General features: G+C 40.8%; 1 protein-coding gene across 8 annotated transcripts in view; it reads left to right on the top strand.

The window, feature by feature from the left end:
* The window catches only part of NRP1 (neuropilin 1), a 135,698-nt gene that overhangs the window by 85,589 nt on the left and 31,963 nt on the right, over positions 1–18,146 (top strand). For all 8 annotated transcript variants that reach the window (XM_061178881.1, XM_061178874.1, XM_061178895.1 and 5 more), the window contains 2 exons: positions 7,336–7,491; positions 10,575–10,719. In XM_061178881.1, the coding sequence (XP_061034864.1) occupies positions 7,336–7,491; positions 10,575–10,719 (301 nt within the window). The remainder of the gene's footprint in view (positions 1–7,335; positions 7,492–10,574; positions 10,720–18,146) is intronic.

Below are 18,146 nucleotides of genomic sequence, written 5' to 3'. Positions count from 1 at the left end.
AGAGATCTTACACTTCAGAAAGAACCACATGGCACTCCAGTTCCAAGAACATATCAGAATTAAATATTTCTTCTTTAATTTGTTGCTTCTGGTTTATGCCAAAAAAATTAATGTGAGAATGAAAGGATATGCCAACATCCAAAGGCAGTGGAGCCCCACAGCATAATCTCCTTTATCAGCCAAAGGAGACAGAGGTCAGCCCTTGTTTGAGGACTTCATTTGTCTTGTGCTTTCCTTGTTGTTCTTTTGCGCGAAGTACAGTGGCATCAGGGAAGCCAGGTTTTGCGCTGCATCTGGGCTGCACAGCCTTATCTAGTGTTATTCTAGCTGGTTGACTCAAGTCTTCGGAAAGGAAAATTCATCTGTTCATTCACTTGGGATTGTTTTACTATCAGCACAGGCTTTGGTGCAACCAGTAGTTTGCTTCCACCCAAGAAAATGCTTTCCTTTATGGAAAAAAAAAAAATTAATTCAAGCAATTAAGATGAGAAAAGAAAATTGGTGAGGTTCTTCCTGCACTGCACTTTTCTTGCTCTTGGATATTTGTATTTTTTACCAGAATTTTAAAATGTTTTCTCATCATCTTTTGCTAAAAATGATCTGTCACCACTGTCTTGTTTTTCAACAGCATGAATGAGTCATTTGCAAAATTTGGCTTTCCAGTAGTCAATGTAAACGTTAAACGGAGTCAAAGTAATCATAAATGGTCTCATATTCTCGATAATTATACAAATATGTAATTTCCAGAAAGAATAACTATAATATTTAATTTTTGTTCACTAAGAAATTCTAAATTACCTTTTGATAATTGTGCTTTTTAAGATAGGAATAGTGTAGTGGCGTGTACTTGGGCCACCAGTCTGATCTGGGGTAAGTCCTGGCTTAATCACTGACAAGTTACGTGACTCTGAGCAAGGTTCACACATCACTTTGTTCCTCAGTTGCTTTGTCCACAAAACCTTCCTTGTATGATTGTTAAGAGTTGAAGAGATAATGTATATACATTTAGCCCTTAATAAAATGCCTGACACATAGGGGTTGCCTTATGAATTTTCTATATATAATAGTAATTTTAGCCATCAGTGTTTTTTCTATGTAATACAGTAATCATGAAAAATACATAAAGAGATAATTATGTCACCAACTATAAAATGGTTGTATTCCTACTGGCAACTATAAAAAGTCCAAGATCCTAAGTCAAGGAACATGATGATCAGGTGCTGTGAATTAAGCCCCCAGATCCTGGAACAGCACTGATGTTCAGATGCTTAGGCATTATCAGAAAGCACGTGTGTTATCTAAGGAAATGAGACAATTGCTTAAAAATATTTTCTTTAGCTTGTAGTGTCTAGTGATGAATTAAACAGCTCTTTGAGTCATCAGAGATGCTCTAAAAAGAATCCGACACACTCCACCTCCCCCCCAAGAAAGTATTTTTCCTGTTTTTAATCAGACTCCAGTTCTTTGTCCTTTATTTTTTCAGGCTCTTGTACTGACCTGTCTTGGGAATGTTAAAAGCCGGGAAACACTCCCTTGCCAATGCTCGCTCAATGGACAGTATTTTATTGAGCAAGACAGATTTTTCATTTTAGAAATGAGGCTTTCCACATTACGACGTTACCAATAGCTGGTTATGTATTATTATAGGAAGCGATGATATCTATTTCATGGCTGGGAGGCTGCATGCTGGTATTTAACCAGCAGTTTGCAGAGGTTTGCTTCATGATTTACTGCACGATGCTAAAACGTGCCCTTTGTCCTCAAGTGATTGCCAGTAAAATGTGTATCTCTCCTGGCTTCTGTTTATCTGGGGATTGTGTTTCCTGTCATTACTAAGACAATGCCATGGCCATAAAGTGCATGTGGGTTAATACCTGTAGACATCTTACAATGAAGAGGGAGTTGGAGGTGGACGGTTCACCCCACAGGAGCTGTACGACACCATCCCCTGCCCCCCAGAAGGGGATGAGGACAGCTGTTTTCTTCTACTGGTGTGCCTCTCCCCACCCGGGATGAAAGTTGCACTTTCCTCCTCTGTGCCTGATGTCTAGCTATGTCTTCTCTTTGTGTGGGGAGCACAGTGAAGATAAGATGTAGGTAGACATTCTACCAGCAGTGTTAGGCTTTTATATTTATATTGGAAACAGGATGTCGTATGGGGTCACTTCTGCTAACAGTGATAAGCTAACTCAGAGTGGCCACTTGAACTCAAAAGGAGTTTGGTAAACTTCCGTCAAATTGCCTACAGACCATCGGATAAGTACCAGATGTTTATGTTTGTCACACACATGGAGTGAAACGTTCCACAGTTTCAGTGAATGCAATTGACGTTCAGCTCTGTGCTTCCCCCTCCCATCCTCCCACCCCCTCACCATCACCCTTAATGTTAAACAGAAAGTACATCAAACTCAGATGTGAAATCACACCCATCTTCCAATTAAAAATAAAGCAGCTGTGAAGTAATGAATGACATTCTTTCAAAATAAGAAAATAGCGATGGGAGCAGAGCTGATTGGATTTAGGGAAAGCAGGTTACTTAATTACGGTTACTGTGTGTCTGAATTTTTAAGAGAAGAAGGGAAATATTGTTTAGGATGATGAACCCTCCAAAACACAGAGGGCTGCCATTATGTAGAACTGCTCGGGGTTGCGTCTTTGTCTCTCCAGCTGCCTGTCTTGGGTCGCCAATCTTGTCTACTGGATGTGAGGTTGGTGAGAGCTCATCAGAATTCAAAGAGCTAACCCACCAAGAGGATGGCCAGATTTTGAATGGTGTTCATGACAACTGATTATTTTGCTTCCGAATGAGCAGAACACAGTACTCTTTAGAGATCAATCCATTTCTTGACAAATAGTGTCTATAGCGGTGAGGGAAACATGGTAGGTTGTCTAGTGATGTTATTTCATCCATTCATTTCCTCCCCATTGCCTCTGCCCTTCCTGTTCCTCCTTCTCCCTAAAACATCCTTTCCCTTTTTATCCACTTGTGAGCTCCTACTGTGCATCTTTCAGTAGGTGTCTTAGACATCAACATCAGCTGTGAGATGTGTCCAATCCCCCTACTTCTCCTTCCTCTGTGCATTGCCCCATCCTGTAATCTTGTGTTTGTGTCTCCCATTCTTGCTGCCCTTTGTATCCTCACCACTTAATACAGAACTTAGTGGAAACGCAGTACTAAGTGTCCACTGGATGAATGTCAATCAAGGTGAGTAGAAGTGTTCACAGGCGGCCGACTGATTAAATAGATGATGCTACAGTCAGGCCATAGAATACCATGCAGCCATTGAAATTGATGTAGAAAAATACTTTTGGCATGGAAATACATCCATAAAACTAAACAAAAAGCAGGTTATCAAACATAGAGGTAATACGACCTCATTTTTACAATAACAAAATATACACACGATGGTTACATATATTTTGCATAAGGAAATAAAACTCTGGAAGGCTATTATCAGCTGTTATTTCCTATTGGTGGTCTTATGAAGATTTTAATTTCTCCTTTAATCTCTTCTGCATCTTATGAATTTTCAATAGACATCTATCACTTTTCTATATAGAAAAGCAGATATTCCTTAAAAGAAATCATAAAAGTCTGGATGGAAGTAGAGGAAAAACACAATATGATGAATTGACAGATGGAGACCTGAGCTTTGCACTAAACATCTTGGAGTTAGAAGTGCCTTATTCTGCCCATCAGACCAAAAAGAGGAAAAGTCATTTGCAGGCAAAAAAAAGAGGAAAATGTTCTTTTAAGTTGACAAAACTTTACATGTGAAGGCACAAAGACAGAAAAGGCATATCTTGTGTTAGGAAGAATAAATACTTTATGTGGCTGGAAGATATGGTTGGAGGGAGGTAGATGCAGCAGGTGAGACTAAAACAGCAGGTAGATCGAGGCCAGTGTCATGATTAGCAGAGATGGCTTCAGCCCTGAGAAAGGTATAAACACCCAGGTGTTAAGTCCCTCTGGGTCTCCTGACAGATACCTGTGGTGTGAGCAGTTGTTCTTCTGAGGCTGAGAGTTGTCTATCTCCTCCCAAACTCTCTCAGGCACTGAGGGTCTCTGTTAGGGCATTCCACAAAAGTCCCCAGGGAGAAAGGACTTAAAAGAACCTCCGTGGTATTGCCATTGAGCGTCTCCACAGTGCTGGTCTGTGTCTTGGTAGAGTTCTGGGTACCATTCAGTTTTAATTGCAATCGTTCAAGTCCCAGTCCTAATCATTTGGTGAGGTTGTCATTCGTCCTTTCTAAACACAGTGGTAGTAATGTTAGGAGGAAAAATGAAATGAAATTTCAAGTATCCCAGCACAGTGAGCAAGAGAATCTGCAGAGTTTTCAAGCACAACAGGAAACCTGATGCAATTACAAGGGGAGGTTGTGAATGCATTTCATTGCTGTTGAGAAAAGAAAATATCTTTTCTTCTTTACGAGTGATTCATACGTATGCTTTGGGCACTTTCAGTCTGGGACTTTGGTCGTTTCATGTGTTGGGCACCCGGTTAATTTCAGTCAATGGCTCCTTCCTTTCAAGTCAGTTGTTTCTAGTGCCTAAGATTCTTCTAGTTGACCACCAGTTAACATCTTTCTTACCTAGTAACTAAATCTTACCCTGAGAACAAAATTTTAAAAATAGGAAAAGGACAGCCAGGGAATGAAGTTCTAGAGTTATTTCCAATCAGCCTAAGCTGCATATACACTCATGGGAATTTAAGCATTTCCAAACTGAAGAGCCATTTGTAGGTTTGACAGGAAGAGTTTATTTGCACAGCTCTACTTCATGCTCCCTTGGATGTCAAGGTTTTAAGGGCCCTTCAGGTTGAAAGTGGATTCAGTATTAGGCATGAGGGCATGACTCAGTGGACAGTCAGCAAAGCACTAAGTGTCTGAGAGCATCTGAAAACAGTTGAAAAAGTTCCATGCAGCCATGTCTAGAGTACCCATTAACTTTCAAGTTGCAGCATTAGGAAATCAGAGAGTTTTTGCAGCAACCTGAAATCATCTGGTTATTTGTCCAGAATAGAGTTAGGTTTGGGCTTGCCAGATAACATCCAGAAAAGAACACCCAGTTAAATTTGAATTTCAAGTAAGCAATGAACCTGTTGTTAGTATGTCCCAAATATTGCGTGGGGCATATTTATACTAAAAACGTTTGTTGTTTATCTGAAATTCATATTTAACTGAATATCTTGCATTTTTGTTGGCTAAATCTGGTAAACGTGGACTGCCTCCGTTTTTTGAAATTTGTACACAAATTCATACAAAGTACTAGTATTCACTTTTGGAAAAAATGCAAATTCCAGTTAACAAGTATAGGCACTTGATAAAATATGTTGGATAAATACTTAGTTGTTAAATTAAGATTTAGAACATCCACCGTTATTATGTTAAAATATTTATTGCTATTAAAGGCTTGCTCCTTTTTCTTTTAAATCTGGTGAAAGCATTTAGAGCCTGGACTTTACATCTTAAAAATCAGGAAAATGAAATAAAGATTGTTTTACATTGAATGGTATCCCCTTCCTTTCTAGATGAAATCTCCTATTGTTGAATTGTGTTAAGTTCAAGTCGGCTTCTCTGTGGCAGGGACATTGCTGTTTTTCCTGGATGTAAGTCTTGGTTCAGTTTTGAAGGAACTGGCAACGTGTTGATTTAACTACCCCAAGGGCCTTCAGGAAAAAGCAATTCGTGGAAGACAATAGCCGTTCTTCACAAGGCAGGCTGTACATAAAATGGAAATTCTTTAGCTGTTCATGACCCATGGGCACTAGAGGGTTAATTGAAATATAGTTTTCAGAAAATTGGGTTGTCATGTAGCAACTGGAAAGCAGGATTCAGTTGTGGTTGGGGGGGGCGGTGGTGTGCTTAGGGGTTTTGGGGGGTTTTGTTTTTTGGCTTTTGTCACCGTTTTCAGGGAAAACAGCCTCTCACTAGTGAATATAATATACGGTTGAAATATCTTGTTACTGTTAATCAGTTGTAACGTGCAATTTCTTTTTGTGTCCTTTACAAAATATTTGCCAAATATTTGTGCTTCATTTCTTTAAAATCTCTGTATTATACAGAAATCCAATAAATAGAGGGCATAGTAGAGGAAAACAATTTTATAGGAATAATCAAATGTATTCATAAAAGGAAAATATTTCTAATATAGAGAAACTGGTCATGATTTTTGGTTTAAGATGATTCTTGGTTATTAACAATGGAAATAAGGAAAGTTAAAGAAAAAATACCTATTTTACTTTTCTGAAAGCATGGAGTCCTAGGAAGTCAGAGAGGGAAGGGGGTCTTCCGGGTTATCTGGTGCAACTCGTTCATTTTACAAATGAAGAACTAGAAGCCTAAAACTGAAGTGACTTGTCTGAGGCCCTATAGAGCAAGCTCAAGGCAGAGCCGGTACTGGAACCTTGAGGGCCTGATCTCTGCCCTTCCCATTCACATCACAGGGCCATGGGAACAACTCAAGCCACTGCAGACCTCTGGGATGCAATCAGGGACCTCGGGCTTTGGTCACCCTCTGGGCATCACTACTGTGGTGCCCTCCAGGTGGCCCAGCCGTCAGGGGTGTGAGAAAGTCCAGTGAGGGATGAAGGTAAGGCCATTGTGCTGAGGAACATCTCCCCCTGGAAACTCACTAGTGGAAGCTTGTTAAGTCCTAGCTGTTGTCCCACAGAGGCATCGTTCCTTCCCAGATTGATGCCTGGGAATCCTCCTGCCTCTCAAGCTGAACTACAAGGAGAGATATGGAAAAAGAAGAAATTTAGATGGATCAAAAATCCTAACTTTGCCCTCCTTCTCTCGACTCCATTCCAGATTATAAATCTGTGGCCCATTTCTCAACCCGCAGTACACACAAGTGCTTTCAGAGTCAGGATCGCTCTGATCCACATTCTGTTCGGAAGGAGGTAGGATGCTGCAGAGTGATGGGAGGTGGGATCACGTTGGACCCAAGTTCTAGTCCAGTATGTGAGCTTATCTTGTTTGTCTTGATTTTCTATTTGTAAAATGACATCTATTAACGTGCTGTTTAGAAAGTATTGTGAATCTCTTAGAAAATATAGTAACATGATATTGAACCCAGTTTTCTCTTTTGTACCAAGGATCAAGCAATCTTGGTGGCAACGACGAGAAAGGTCTCTTTTTTGGCCATTGCCAACCTAGGGCAGCTGCTGTCTTATCATATTGGAGGCTTTCTTGGGGTTGTTGATGCCGATGGAATTAGGGTTTGTTGATCCCAGGTAGATGAAAACTACACCATGGTACCCACAGGAAAAGATGCTCCACATTCCGGAGGTACAAGGATGGGCAACTGACAAGGCTGGTATTGTCTTGTAGGTAGACCTGGGCCTTCTGCGCTTTGTCACTGCTGTCGGGACACAGGGAGCTATTTCAAAAGAAACCAAGAAGAAATACTACGTCAAGACTTACAGAATAGACATTAGCTCCAACGGGGAAGACTGGATCACCATAAAAGAAGGAAATAAACCTGTTGTAAGTTTCCCTTCCACCTCCTCCAGCAATCTGGTCTTTGAAGTGGATGATCAATTTTCACTTGTTTGGGAGCTTGCTGTCTGGCCTGGTTTATTTTCGAATTGATTTAAAATGAAAAGTGCAATTAGAGGTTTAAATCTGACCAAGGGGTCTCATGTTCCCAGATCCAGAAGCCAAAAGGAAATTATATGGATGTTTCCAAGAAAAGTCAATACCGGCCAAATTAAGTCAAACTCAAGAATCACTTTAAACCTCCCACGGGGACACGGACTATGCAGGATAAACACCGTCCTCTTAGAACCTCTGCAGTTGTTTTGTTTTGTCTTTCTGCCTGTGTTTCCTCATTCTCTTTCCTAGATTGATCCTTTCTTCCTCTCTGTAATAGGCTGGTTTTAGAAGACTCCTTTTCATCTACCCTCTGTGGCTCACAAACTAATTTACAAGTGTGTTTGGCTGCTTCTGTGCAAATGAGCAGAACTAAAGGTGTTCCCTCAGATCCCATGAACCACACGCCACCTCCTCACTACTTTTTTGTCGAGGAGGCCACACCATGCCCTGCCCCCCGGGCACTCTGCTCTGAATTATTTGGAACTGAGATGTTTTTCTCAGCCTGCTGTTTATTTGAAGTTATGCTTGCTCTGATTTACTAATCAAAAGATTTTGGAGAACTCGTGCTTGCTGTTTCCCCAAAATTAAAAACTTGCCCTGGAGGCCAAGTGAAATGCACAGAATTGGTGAGGATAGTAGCAAAGATCCAGGTAACCTGGAATCCTGGGTTCGGGAAGAGACCAATTAACATGTCCTTGTCTCCATTTGGGGCATCCCTGGCCTTGATTTTCTCCTTCTGGGTCTGAAACTGAGAAAAGCCTCCTGGGTGTGAAGTGAGAGGCCTATAAATACCCTCTGATTAGCTGCAAAGCCCTCACTGTCCCTTAGGGCAGGCAGGAAGGCCGAAGACATAGGGATGCAGCTGCTCTGTGAACAGACCAGCTCAAGGCCGCTGTCTAGCCCTAGAGGATGTGAAACAGATCCTCCATCTGGGGAAGAAAAACCCTCATAGTCATCATTGGTGGAGATCTAGTGAGTAAATTTTGACCCTGAGTGTCATGACTTATTCTTGTTTTGGAGTCGTTTTTTGAAGCCATGCTTTAGTTTCAAACAAACGAAAAAACACTAATGCCAAGGACACACCAACATACAGAAGAACCCGGAGAGAGCAGGGAGGGCTGACCCCAGCTTTCAGGCCATCTCTTTAATCAATGAGCGCTGTCTCTCCAAGACACGCTTCTCAGCCATGGTCCGCGGTTGTCCGCGTGGCCCGGATGTGGGTGTGGGAAGCACACGAGGGCAGTAGGGGCATCTGATGTGCACACAGCTCACTCCCGGTCCATGATCTGGGTCACCGTGGCACACAGAGGGCCTTCCAGAGTAGGAGGCAGAAAGAATAAAGGGTCAGCAAAGACCTGGCATGTGTCTGCACCCTTTCACTGAACCCGAATGAAATCCCCACATCCACCCAGAGTCCAGCTCTCGTTGCCCACCTGCCTTTCACTACTTTGGGACCTTTCAGGCACCACCCCCTGCCCTGCTTTCCTCAGAGAGAGTTGGCCTATGTACCTCAGCAACAGCGGCCTTCGACCACCAGCATTCCAGCAGCCCTCTTTCTGTTGGTGGCATGCGTGTCCTTACCTGGTTTTCAGCAAACATAAAATGCCTTCAGGGTGAACCAGACTGTGGTCCCTCCCTGAGGTGGATCTGCTGGCCCTTGAAACACTGGTTTGGGAAGCTCTGCTCCTTCACGCAGGTCCCCATTATTCATCGTCACACAAAAATGCTTCCACACAGATTGTTTCCGAGAGAGATTTGCTGAAGTAAGACAGAAATCTAAAGGCCGTCACAGGCTGGGATAAATTCCGATATTAAATCGTCTCAGGAGAGGGATCCGGCTAACAGCCGACTTATTAAAGCATTTGACCACCTCCCATGGAGCAGTCCTCATGGGTTAAATGGAGTAAGAACTCCAGGCTGACTCTCCTAAGCCCCTTCTCCCAGGGGAACGGTGGTCCTCCTCCTAGGACTCATCTGGGAAGGTGGGTGGGAGTCTCTGCACCTCTGATGGCCCAGGGATGCTCTAGCTATACAAGACCTGTGACTGAGACATGGTGCTTTTACACGGCTGTCCCCACCCAGAGCTGGAGTAAAATCCAGGGGAGTGGAGGCTTTCAGTCCCACCTGAGACTGGTCGAGTGCCAGAGGGTTCCATGTGGCAGACAGTCCCCATTCCTCAGAGATCTCACTGGAGGACACTGCCGTGGCGCCATGCCCAGGCTGAGTGTCTCCGACAGACACTTGTGGGAAACCGGTTCGTGACTGGCACTCATTACATCTGCAGTTACATGCCTCATCTTTCTTAGAATAAAATGACTCATTTTTAAAACTAGAAACAGAAGCCCTGGGAAAACTGATTCTCTGTTACATATCATTTATAACTCAGTTTTGATTTTGACCACTAACACATAATTTTACCAATAACTGGAAAAGTTTAAAGTCTTTCATTAACGTCAGGGATAAGACCTTCCATCAAGAAATGAAGTTAAAAGGGAGGAAGCTCCTTGACCTAGTGCTGAATATAACCTAGAATTTTCAAAAAGCCAGACCCTACATTGAACTCAAAAAGCACTCCTTTGGGGGGGTTCCTGGGAAAGTATAGTAGTGAGAGTTCCCAAGAATTGTCTACAGTATTCTGTAAGTCCTTCTGATAATGTTAATAATTTTCCCACTTTTTTAGATAATAGCATAGTATTCTATAACAAATGCTATCCTTATAATAGTACCTTTGGAGGCTCTATCCTCTCAGAAAATTGAATAGATGATTAGGACAACATTCTATATTAGACGCAATTCTTTCTGATTGCCATTATTTGGAAAAATAACATGACAAATTATTAACACTACCTCAACCACGGTAAACAGTGAGGAAATTGTAAATAATTTGACAAGCACTGGTGAAAACATATTTCTGGATTTGTTTTCAGACAATCCAAAATGTCTGCTATTAAAGGGCCCTTCCTTTTTCCATCTAGATCTTTCAGGGAAACACCAACCCCACAGATGTTGTGATTGGAGTTTTCCCCAAACCCCTGATAACTCGATTTGTCCGAATCAAACCTGTGACTTGGGAAACTGGCATATCTATGAGATTTGAAGTCTATGGCTGCAAGATAACAGGTAAGATTGAAGATCACCTGGGTTTGATTTATGTAAACTTTTAAATATAGGGAGAGTCATTTGGTATAAATGGGGTCGGTCATTTTCATTTGATAGTTAAGAGCATACACTTAGGATTTAGACAAAAGTGAGTTCAAATCCTACTTGTACTACTCACTGGCTTATTTCTTTGGGCAGTTTATGACCTTTCAAAGCCTTAGTTATCTCACCTGGAAAACAGGGTTGTTGTGATAATGGATCAGCCAGTGGATACAAAGCATTTACACAGCCTGGCGTGTGGTGGGTATTTACTAAGTGGTGCTTTTCCACTAGACGGCAAGCTCCAGGAAGGCAGGTAAAGCTCCAAGAAGGCAGGTACCTTCTCCGTCATCCTTTGTCTCCTCGGTACTCGGCACACTGACTGCTACATGGTAGATTTACAGTAAATAACTGTTGCGTGAAATGTTCTTCACCTGCTTTGTCTTTTTACTTTTTCTTCTAATTTACATATATATTTTTTAATTGAAACATAGTTGATTTACAATGTTATATTAGTTTGAGGTGTACAGCATAGTGATTTGATATTTTTGTAGATTATACTCCATTTAAAGTTATTACAAAAGATTGGTTATATTCCTGTGCTGTATATTATATCCCTGTATCTTATTTGTTTTTGTTTTTGTTTTGTTTTTTAACTTTTTATTTTATATTGGAGTATATCCAATTAACAATGTTGTGATAGTTTCAGCCAAAGCAACTCAGCCATACATATACATGTATCCATTCTCCCCCAGACTCCCCTCCCATCCAGCCTGCCACTTAACAGTGAGGAGAGTTCCCTGTGCTATACAGTAGGTCCTTGTTGGTTATCCTTTTTAAATATAGCAGCGTGTACATGTCAATTCCAAACTCCCTAACTTTCCCTTCCCTCCACCCTTCCCCCCCGTAACCATAAGTTCATTCTCTAAGTCTGTGAGTCCATTTCTGTTTTGTAAATACGTTCATTTGTATCATTTCTTTTTAGATCCTGCATATAAGCGATATCATACAATATTTCTCTTTCTCTGTCTGACTTACCTGTCTTTTTAATTTTGAAGTCTAGAGGTGGCCTTATCAGCTGTAGCTGTTCAGGAGGAGTTTAATTTACCAGAATTTCTCCTTTTACTCACTTAACTGCCCTGACAACTTTCTCCTAGGTTTTGGCTCAATATATGTCTATCTTTTTTTGAATGAATATGCTAATATTAGAAATCAATTTGTCAGTATTTCTCGTTTTTGAGTTTGTTTCTTCTGACATTAAAAGGACTTTAAAAGTCTCTGTTAAATTTGGAACAAGTAGGTGGATTACATCCACTTGAGAGGTGAAGATGAGGTACTGGGCGATTAAGTGGCTAAAAAGATAGGCAGGTACCGAGCGGGGAGTAAAAGAAGGTCCTGTTATTCTCACTGTGTTTCTATGGCGACCAGTACTGCTCTTACTTGTCCATTGATCTTCCTGTACAACCACTCTGTATTCTGAAGTAAGTAGCAGTCACGTTAGAATTCCTTTCCATTTAAGTAAATACACTGCAAATTTTTCATTAAAAAAAAAAGTACAATGTAACCTCCATAGTAAGCTTAAAACTTCAAAGACAGAATTGGTAACTGATTCACCAAAAAGTAATTAAAAGTGAACAACGTTTAAAAATTTGGGAACTGGGACTTCCCTGGTGGCGCAGTGGTTAAGAATCCGCCTGCCAATGCAGGGGACAGGGGTTCGAGCCCTGGTCCGGGAATATCCCACATCCCGCAGCTAGAGAAAGCCCGCGCACAGCAACGAAGACCCAACGCAGCCAAAAATAAATAAATAAATAAATTTATTTTTAAAAAAATCTGCTAACTATCTTTCATATAATGTTAGTATACATATTAAGGGCATTTAACTTCTCATTGCATGAATGCCAACACTACTGTTTTTATTTTTATCCTCTTAAGTATAATTATTTTTAGAGAAGGAAACTATTGACTTTTGAAGGAAAAAAAAATCACCTGGGCAGTTTTCCATGAAATTACAAGCAATTTGAAGAAGAGCTAATGAAGGAGAAAAAAAAAAAAACATTTGTTTACAGTACAGTTCGTTTTGGAAAGTGAAAACTGACTTTTGATTTCTTCCCCAAATTTTATTTATTTCCATCCTAGAGACAGACTTGTTTATTGTTTTAGGATCTAAGCATTTAGAAAGTTCAAGTCCTTGGAGGCAGGAATTGGGTGGAGAGGGGCTTGGAGAGAGAAAAGGGGCAGTGAAGGTTAGCTATAATCTTGGCTTTATTCTTTTTTTAAAATTTATTATTTATTTATTTATTTTTGGCTGCGTTGGGTCTTCGTTGCTGTGCGCCGGCTTTCTCTAGCTGCGGCGAGCGGGGGCTACTCTTCGTTGCGGTGCGCAGGATTCTCATTGCTGTGGCTTCTCTTGTTGCGGAGCACAGGCTCTAGGTGCACGGGCTTCAGTAGTTGCGGCACGCAGGCTCAGTAGTTGTAGCACACGGGCTTAGTTGCTCCGTGGCATGTGGGATCTTCGTGGACCAGGTGTCCCCTGCGTTGGCAGGCGGATTCTTAACCACTGCGCCACCAGGGGAGTCCCACCTTGGCTTTATTCTTGATCAGCAGTTGCATGAAAGTTCTAGGTCATTTTCAGAGCATTACAAATGTGAGAGACTATCCATAAATTCATAGAAACAAGGCCATCTGAGGGCAGGGTGGAAATTTCTGGTCCATTCCTCCCACCTAATTTCACGTCACTGTACCAGAAAAAAAGAAGTAAACTTCTTAAAGACTCCAAATGCATTAGTGTGAATTGTGAATTTCTGGCTCTCCTTTTAATTAAACAAAATCCTTGTTTAAGCCTGAACTGCTCTTTCTCATTTTCACCGGGATTTTCCTGAAAGGTAATTCTAGGAGTATGAGTCTTCACAGGTAAACAAGGCAAATAATTTACTGGATTTTTAAAAATAGTTAAATGACCTAGTTATTTAAACAGATGTCTAAAATACCATGTTTTGATATTTTCACACATATTCTATTTTACAGTTACTTTAAGTAGCTATTTTTTTCAAATTGCATACTGCTACTATCTTAATCATGACCCCTAATATATTTTAGACACTTTCTAGTAAGATATTTCTAGTAAGATCGCTACAACCGCCAAATAACTGATCAAAGCAGGTTTTTGGAGAGGCCAGTGTGTCATAACGATGGTCACACAAAAAGAAGGTGTGCAGACATATCCAGGCTTTGCTCTGGGCTATCCATTTAGTGAATGAGTGACCATGGACAAGACCCTCAGTCCCTCTTATCTGCATCTCCTTGTCAGTCAGTAGATCTCCATCTCCTTGATTCAGCTGTAATGAAGATTTAAGTGAAAGGATTTTATAACGCTTGGCTTAGAGTAAGTGCTCACTAAACGGTACCCAATAAATTAAACAGTTCATGGTACTCAATAAATTGAACCTAGAATAGGCCCCAGCAAACAGAGCCCCTAATGAGACAACAATATCAGTGTTTTCTTCTTAATTACCAGAGTAGATAATTTTCATCTTTTAGAGGCCATGGTCCCCTCGGTGGAGACCAATGAAAGAAATATAAGACTGCAGGTTCACTGGGGGTCTGGAAGATGCATGAAAGTAGGAGCCATGTTTATCTTCTTTTCCATTGCGTCCTGTGTGCCTGGAACAAAATACGTGCCCAATACACTTATTTTTTTAATGAATGAGTGAACTGCAGTTTTATCCATTTCTTATGATAAACAAGTGACTGGACTGCAAAATTTTACCCTTTCCGCTTGAGTGGGCAAGCCCCAACTCAATCTGGATTTTTTTTAAAGAAACTGTGGAATTAAAAGTTACCATGAGAATACATCACTTGAATCCAAAGTCTCCAGAGCCCCCAAGTTTTAACCCAATTTTTCCATTCAGAAATTATTTTTTAGAAATACAGCAATCCTGGAATAACCAGAGTATACAATGGTGGGTCACCATATAGAGAGATAAGGAAAACAAAATTGGAGCAAACCATTCTACTTTGTAGGTAATTGACAAAGGAGCATTTTCATTATTTTGACAAGGCAGGCTTCATCATTTTGGCAAAGCTGGAAATTGGTGAAAATGCCCTCGCTGTCTGAGAACACGCCGCAAACGCTGTTGGCTTTTTCGTTAACCAGAAGTTAATTAACTGCGGCTTCTGCACAGGTCAGCGTGTTCCTGTGTTGATCAGAGTTTGCAAGGATGATCTCAGGCCCTACAACATCCAGAGGTACCTTCTGAGTCATCGAGGGAAGATTAAATTATGCTCATTCAGCTTCACCCATCAAATGCAGTTATTACCTCCTCATTCCTTGAAAACTGGTTAACTGAGTATTTGATTTACCAGTATATCTGTTTTCACGTTAAAGCTCAGTTCAGAGATTTTACTGGAAAATAACATCAATGAAAATAACCACTGCCAGAGGGGAAAGGAGTTGGGGGGGTAGGGGGTTGAAAAGGGTGAAGGAAATTAAGAGGTACAAACCTCCAGGTGTAAAATGAATAAGCCACAGTGATGTAATGTACAGTATAAGGAATATGGCTAATAATATGGTAAAAAATTTGTACAGGGACAGATGGTTACTAGACTTATCATGGTGATCGTTTCATAATATATGCAGATGTCAAATCACTATGTAGTATACCTGAAATTAATGTAATGTTGTACATCAACTATATTTCAATAAAAAAAGGAAAGAACCACCTAATCCCCCATCACAGAACTCATTTCTCCCTCCCATCTAGGATTGGTTTTAAGGTTTCTAAACAGGGTTGCCAAGTGAAATACAGAATGTCTAGTTCAATTCGATGCAGGTAAATGCATAACTTTTTAGTATAAGTTAGGTCCCATGCAATATTGGGGACAAATTTATACTAAAAAATTATTTGCTGTTTATTTGATTGAAATTCTGATTTAGTTTGGCAGCCTGTTTCTTGTGTTGTTTTTTTTGTTAGATTATTTGTTCGTTAAATCTGGCAACACTATTTCCAAAGGATTTGAGATGGAGCCAGGCTAATCAGGGCACACCTGAGCCAGCCTACCGTGGACGAACAGAGCTAGATCCTAGCAGCTTATGCAAACCTTGAATTGTTAGTGGAAACTTTCTCCTAATCGTGGCTAAAAGTGAGTCACTGGTTTTCAGTCAAAGGCAAATCAAGGTGCCTCTTCCTTGATCTTGGATGAGGCCGACTTGCAGAAGGAATGCCCTTCTGACTGCACGAGGGCTGTATTGGCAGGATGCGGGCTGGCATCACGAGGCTTGTGGATGCGAGGACTGTGCCCTAGCCAGCTCTGCACTAGAGAAGGGACCTTCTTCCGGTAAAGGTTCCGCCCTCCTTACAATATTCAAGTTAATTGTGTTTTTCTCCAAATGGTAACATCTGGTACATATTACCAGCTAAACATTTTCTTTGCAAAGCTGGTTTTGAATCAGACAGGTGTGACCACAGTGACCAAAAATGTGACTTCTATTTTTAACACTATAATTTCCGAGACCCTCAGTAAAATCGTTTTTGTCAATCTTTTTATAATCCCCATTGAATTTATTCTTGGTTTCTAGATCCCAGCCTGGAGCAAATACTGCGGCTGAATTACAGGAAAGGGTGCTTGGGGAAAATGACAACTGCCTTTTATTGTGTTAATAAGCTGATTCATTCAACAAATATTTGCAGAGTAAATACCAAGAATAAAGGGCACAAGGAGTCATAGAAAAGTTTTTAATATGACTTGGTTCACTCCCTCAAAGAACTTAAAACCTGGGGAGGCAAGTAGCAACCCAAAGAACTGAATATGGCCAGTAAATATGAGACATGCAGGTGGAGAGCTAGGAAGAGTCCCAGAAAAGGAAAACCATGTCTAGTTGGAGAGGTCAGAAAAATTGAATATATAAGGTAAAATTTGAAAACAGGTCAAGATTTTAAGATAGTGGGAAGGACAAAATGATGGGGAATTCTTTAGTGGAGGGAACAGAATGAGAGAAAGCCCCCAACTACTACCACCACCGAGGTGAGGGAGCCTTCATTGAGGAGGGGCCTTGCAAGGCCATGGTATGGAAGACCTGGCGCACTGGGTTGAAAGTACGTGCATAATTTGTAGGTGAGCAGGCACCGAATTTTTGAGTAAAGAAATGGCATGAGCTGAACTGCACAACTCAGGTGGAAAGTATCTGAGTAATTCATTCTTAAGGGTCAGCTGGTAACACGGACACAGCCTAACTGCATTAGAAACATGCCTCTCACGATGGTTACATTTTAGGCTGAATTTTGATTTATGCAGAATGGAGTTGTTTCAGAGAAAAACAGATTCTCCTTCCTGGCATGTCCTCAATGGAGATGTACAATTTTGAAAAGAGAATAATTGAAATGTTGAACATTTTGTTATTAACCCACCAATCAATTAATCAGTGATGGGTACTCTCCTGCTCAGAAGCTCCTTGGGCTGCTGTAGAAGATATAGAAAGATCTATGATGCCATTCATTGCCTTTGAGGAATTTCTAGTCTGGTTCTAGACACAGGACTCCCAATCTTAAAACATGGAGAGAACGGCTTAATGCTAAACTCTGTGCTGCTTCCTGTATGGTAGTCATATTTCTGAGAAGGGAGGGTTCAGGATAAAGGATAGAGTCATTTGAGAAGTTTTCAGGAAGAGCCTTAAGATGGGTTTGAAAGTCTGGGCAGAACTCACCTCTGTCAACAGGAGGACGAGGGGGCAGCAGGAACATTTTGAACAAAGGCAATGATGAGAATTCTCTCTATGGTATGTGGGAAGAAACTGGATTACTGTCAGTAATAGGAAATAAAATTAGATATCTAGGATGAAGCCAAAATGAGGGTGTTGAAAAACCAGATCAAGACTTTTTATAGTGTCCCATAAATAATGGAGAGCCATGGAAATTTTTCAAAGATCTCTCTTTTTTTTATTGTGGTCAAATGTACATAACATAGTTTACCATTCTAACCATTTTTAAGGATACAATTTAGTTGCTTCAGTAATCACATTATTGTGTAACCATCACCACAATCCATCTTCAGAACTTTTCATTATCCCAAACTGAAACTCTATACCCATGAAACACTAACTCTGCACTCCCCTCCCCCAAGCTTCTGGAACCCACCATTCTACTTTATGTCCTTATGAATTTGACTCTTCTAGGTACCTCATATCAGTGGAATCATGCAGTATTTGTCCTTTTGTGTCTGGCTTATTTTCCTTAGCAATGGAAGATTTTTGAACATAAGAGTGACATCGCAAAAAAAAAAAAATTATGAAAAGCGACGTGGGTATTGTTGATTCAAAACTGGGGTTTGAGAGGGTAGTCAGGAGACCACTTGGCATGTAGCCATGGCATCAAGACGATGCCAGAAGAAATGAAGATCGCAAGACTTTTTTT

The sequence above is a fragment of the Eubalaena glacialis genome, chromosome 2 (genome assembly GCF_028564815.1).
Source record: "Eubalaena glacialis isolate mEubGla1 chromosome 2, mEubGla1.1.hap2.+ XY, whole genome shotgun sequence".
Classification (NCBI taxonomy): domain Eukaryota; kingdom Metazoa; phylum Chordata; class Mammalia; order Artiodactyla; family Balaenidae; genus Eubalaena; species Eubalaena glacialis.
Note: the sequence above shows the minus strand (reverse complement) of the source record. Positions and strands in the feature narration are given on the sequence as shown.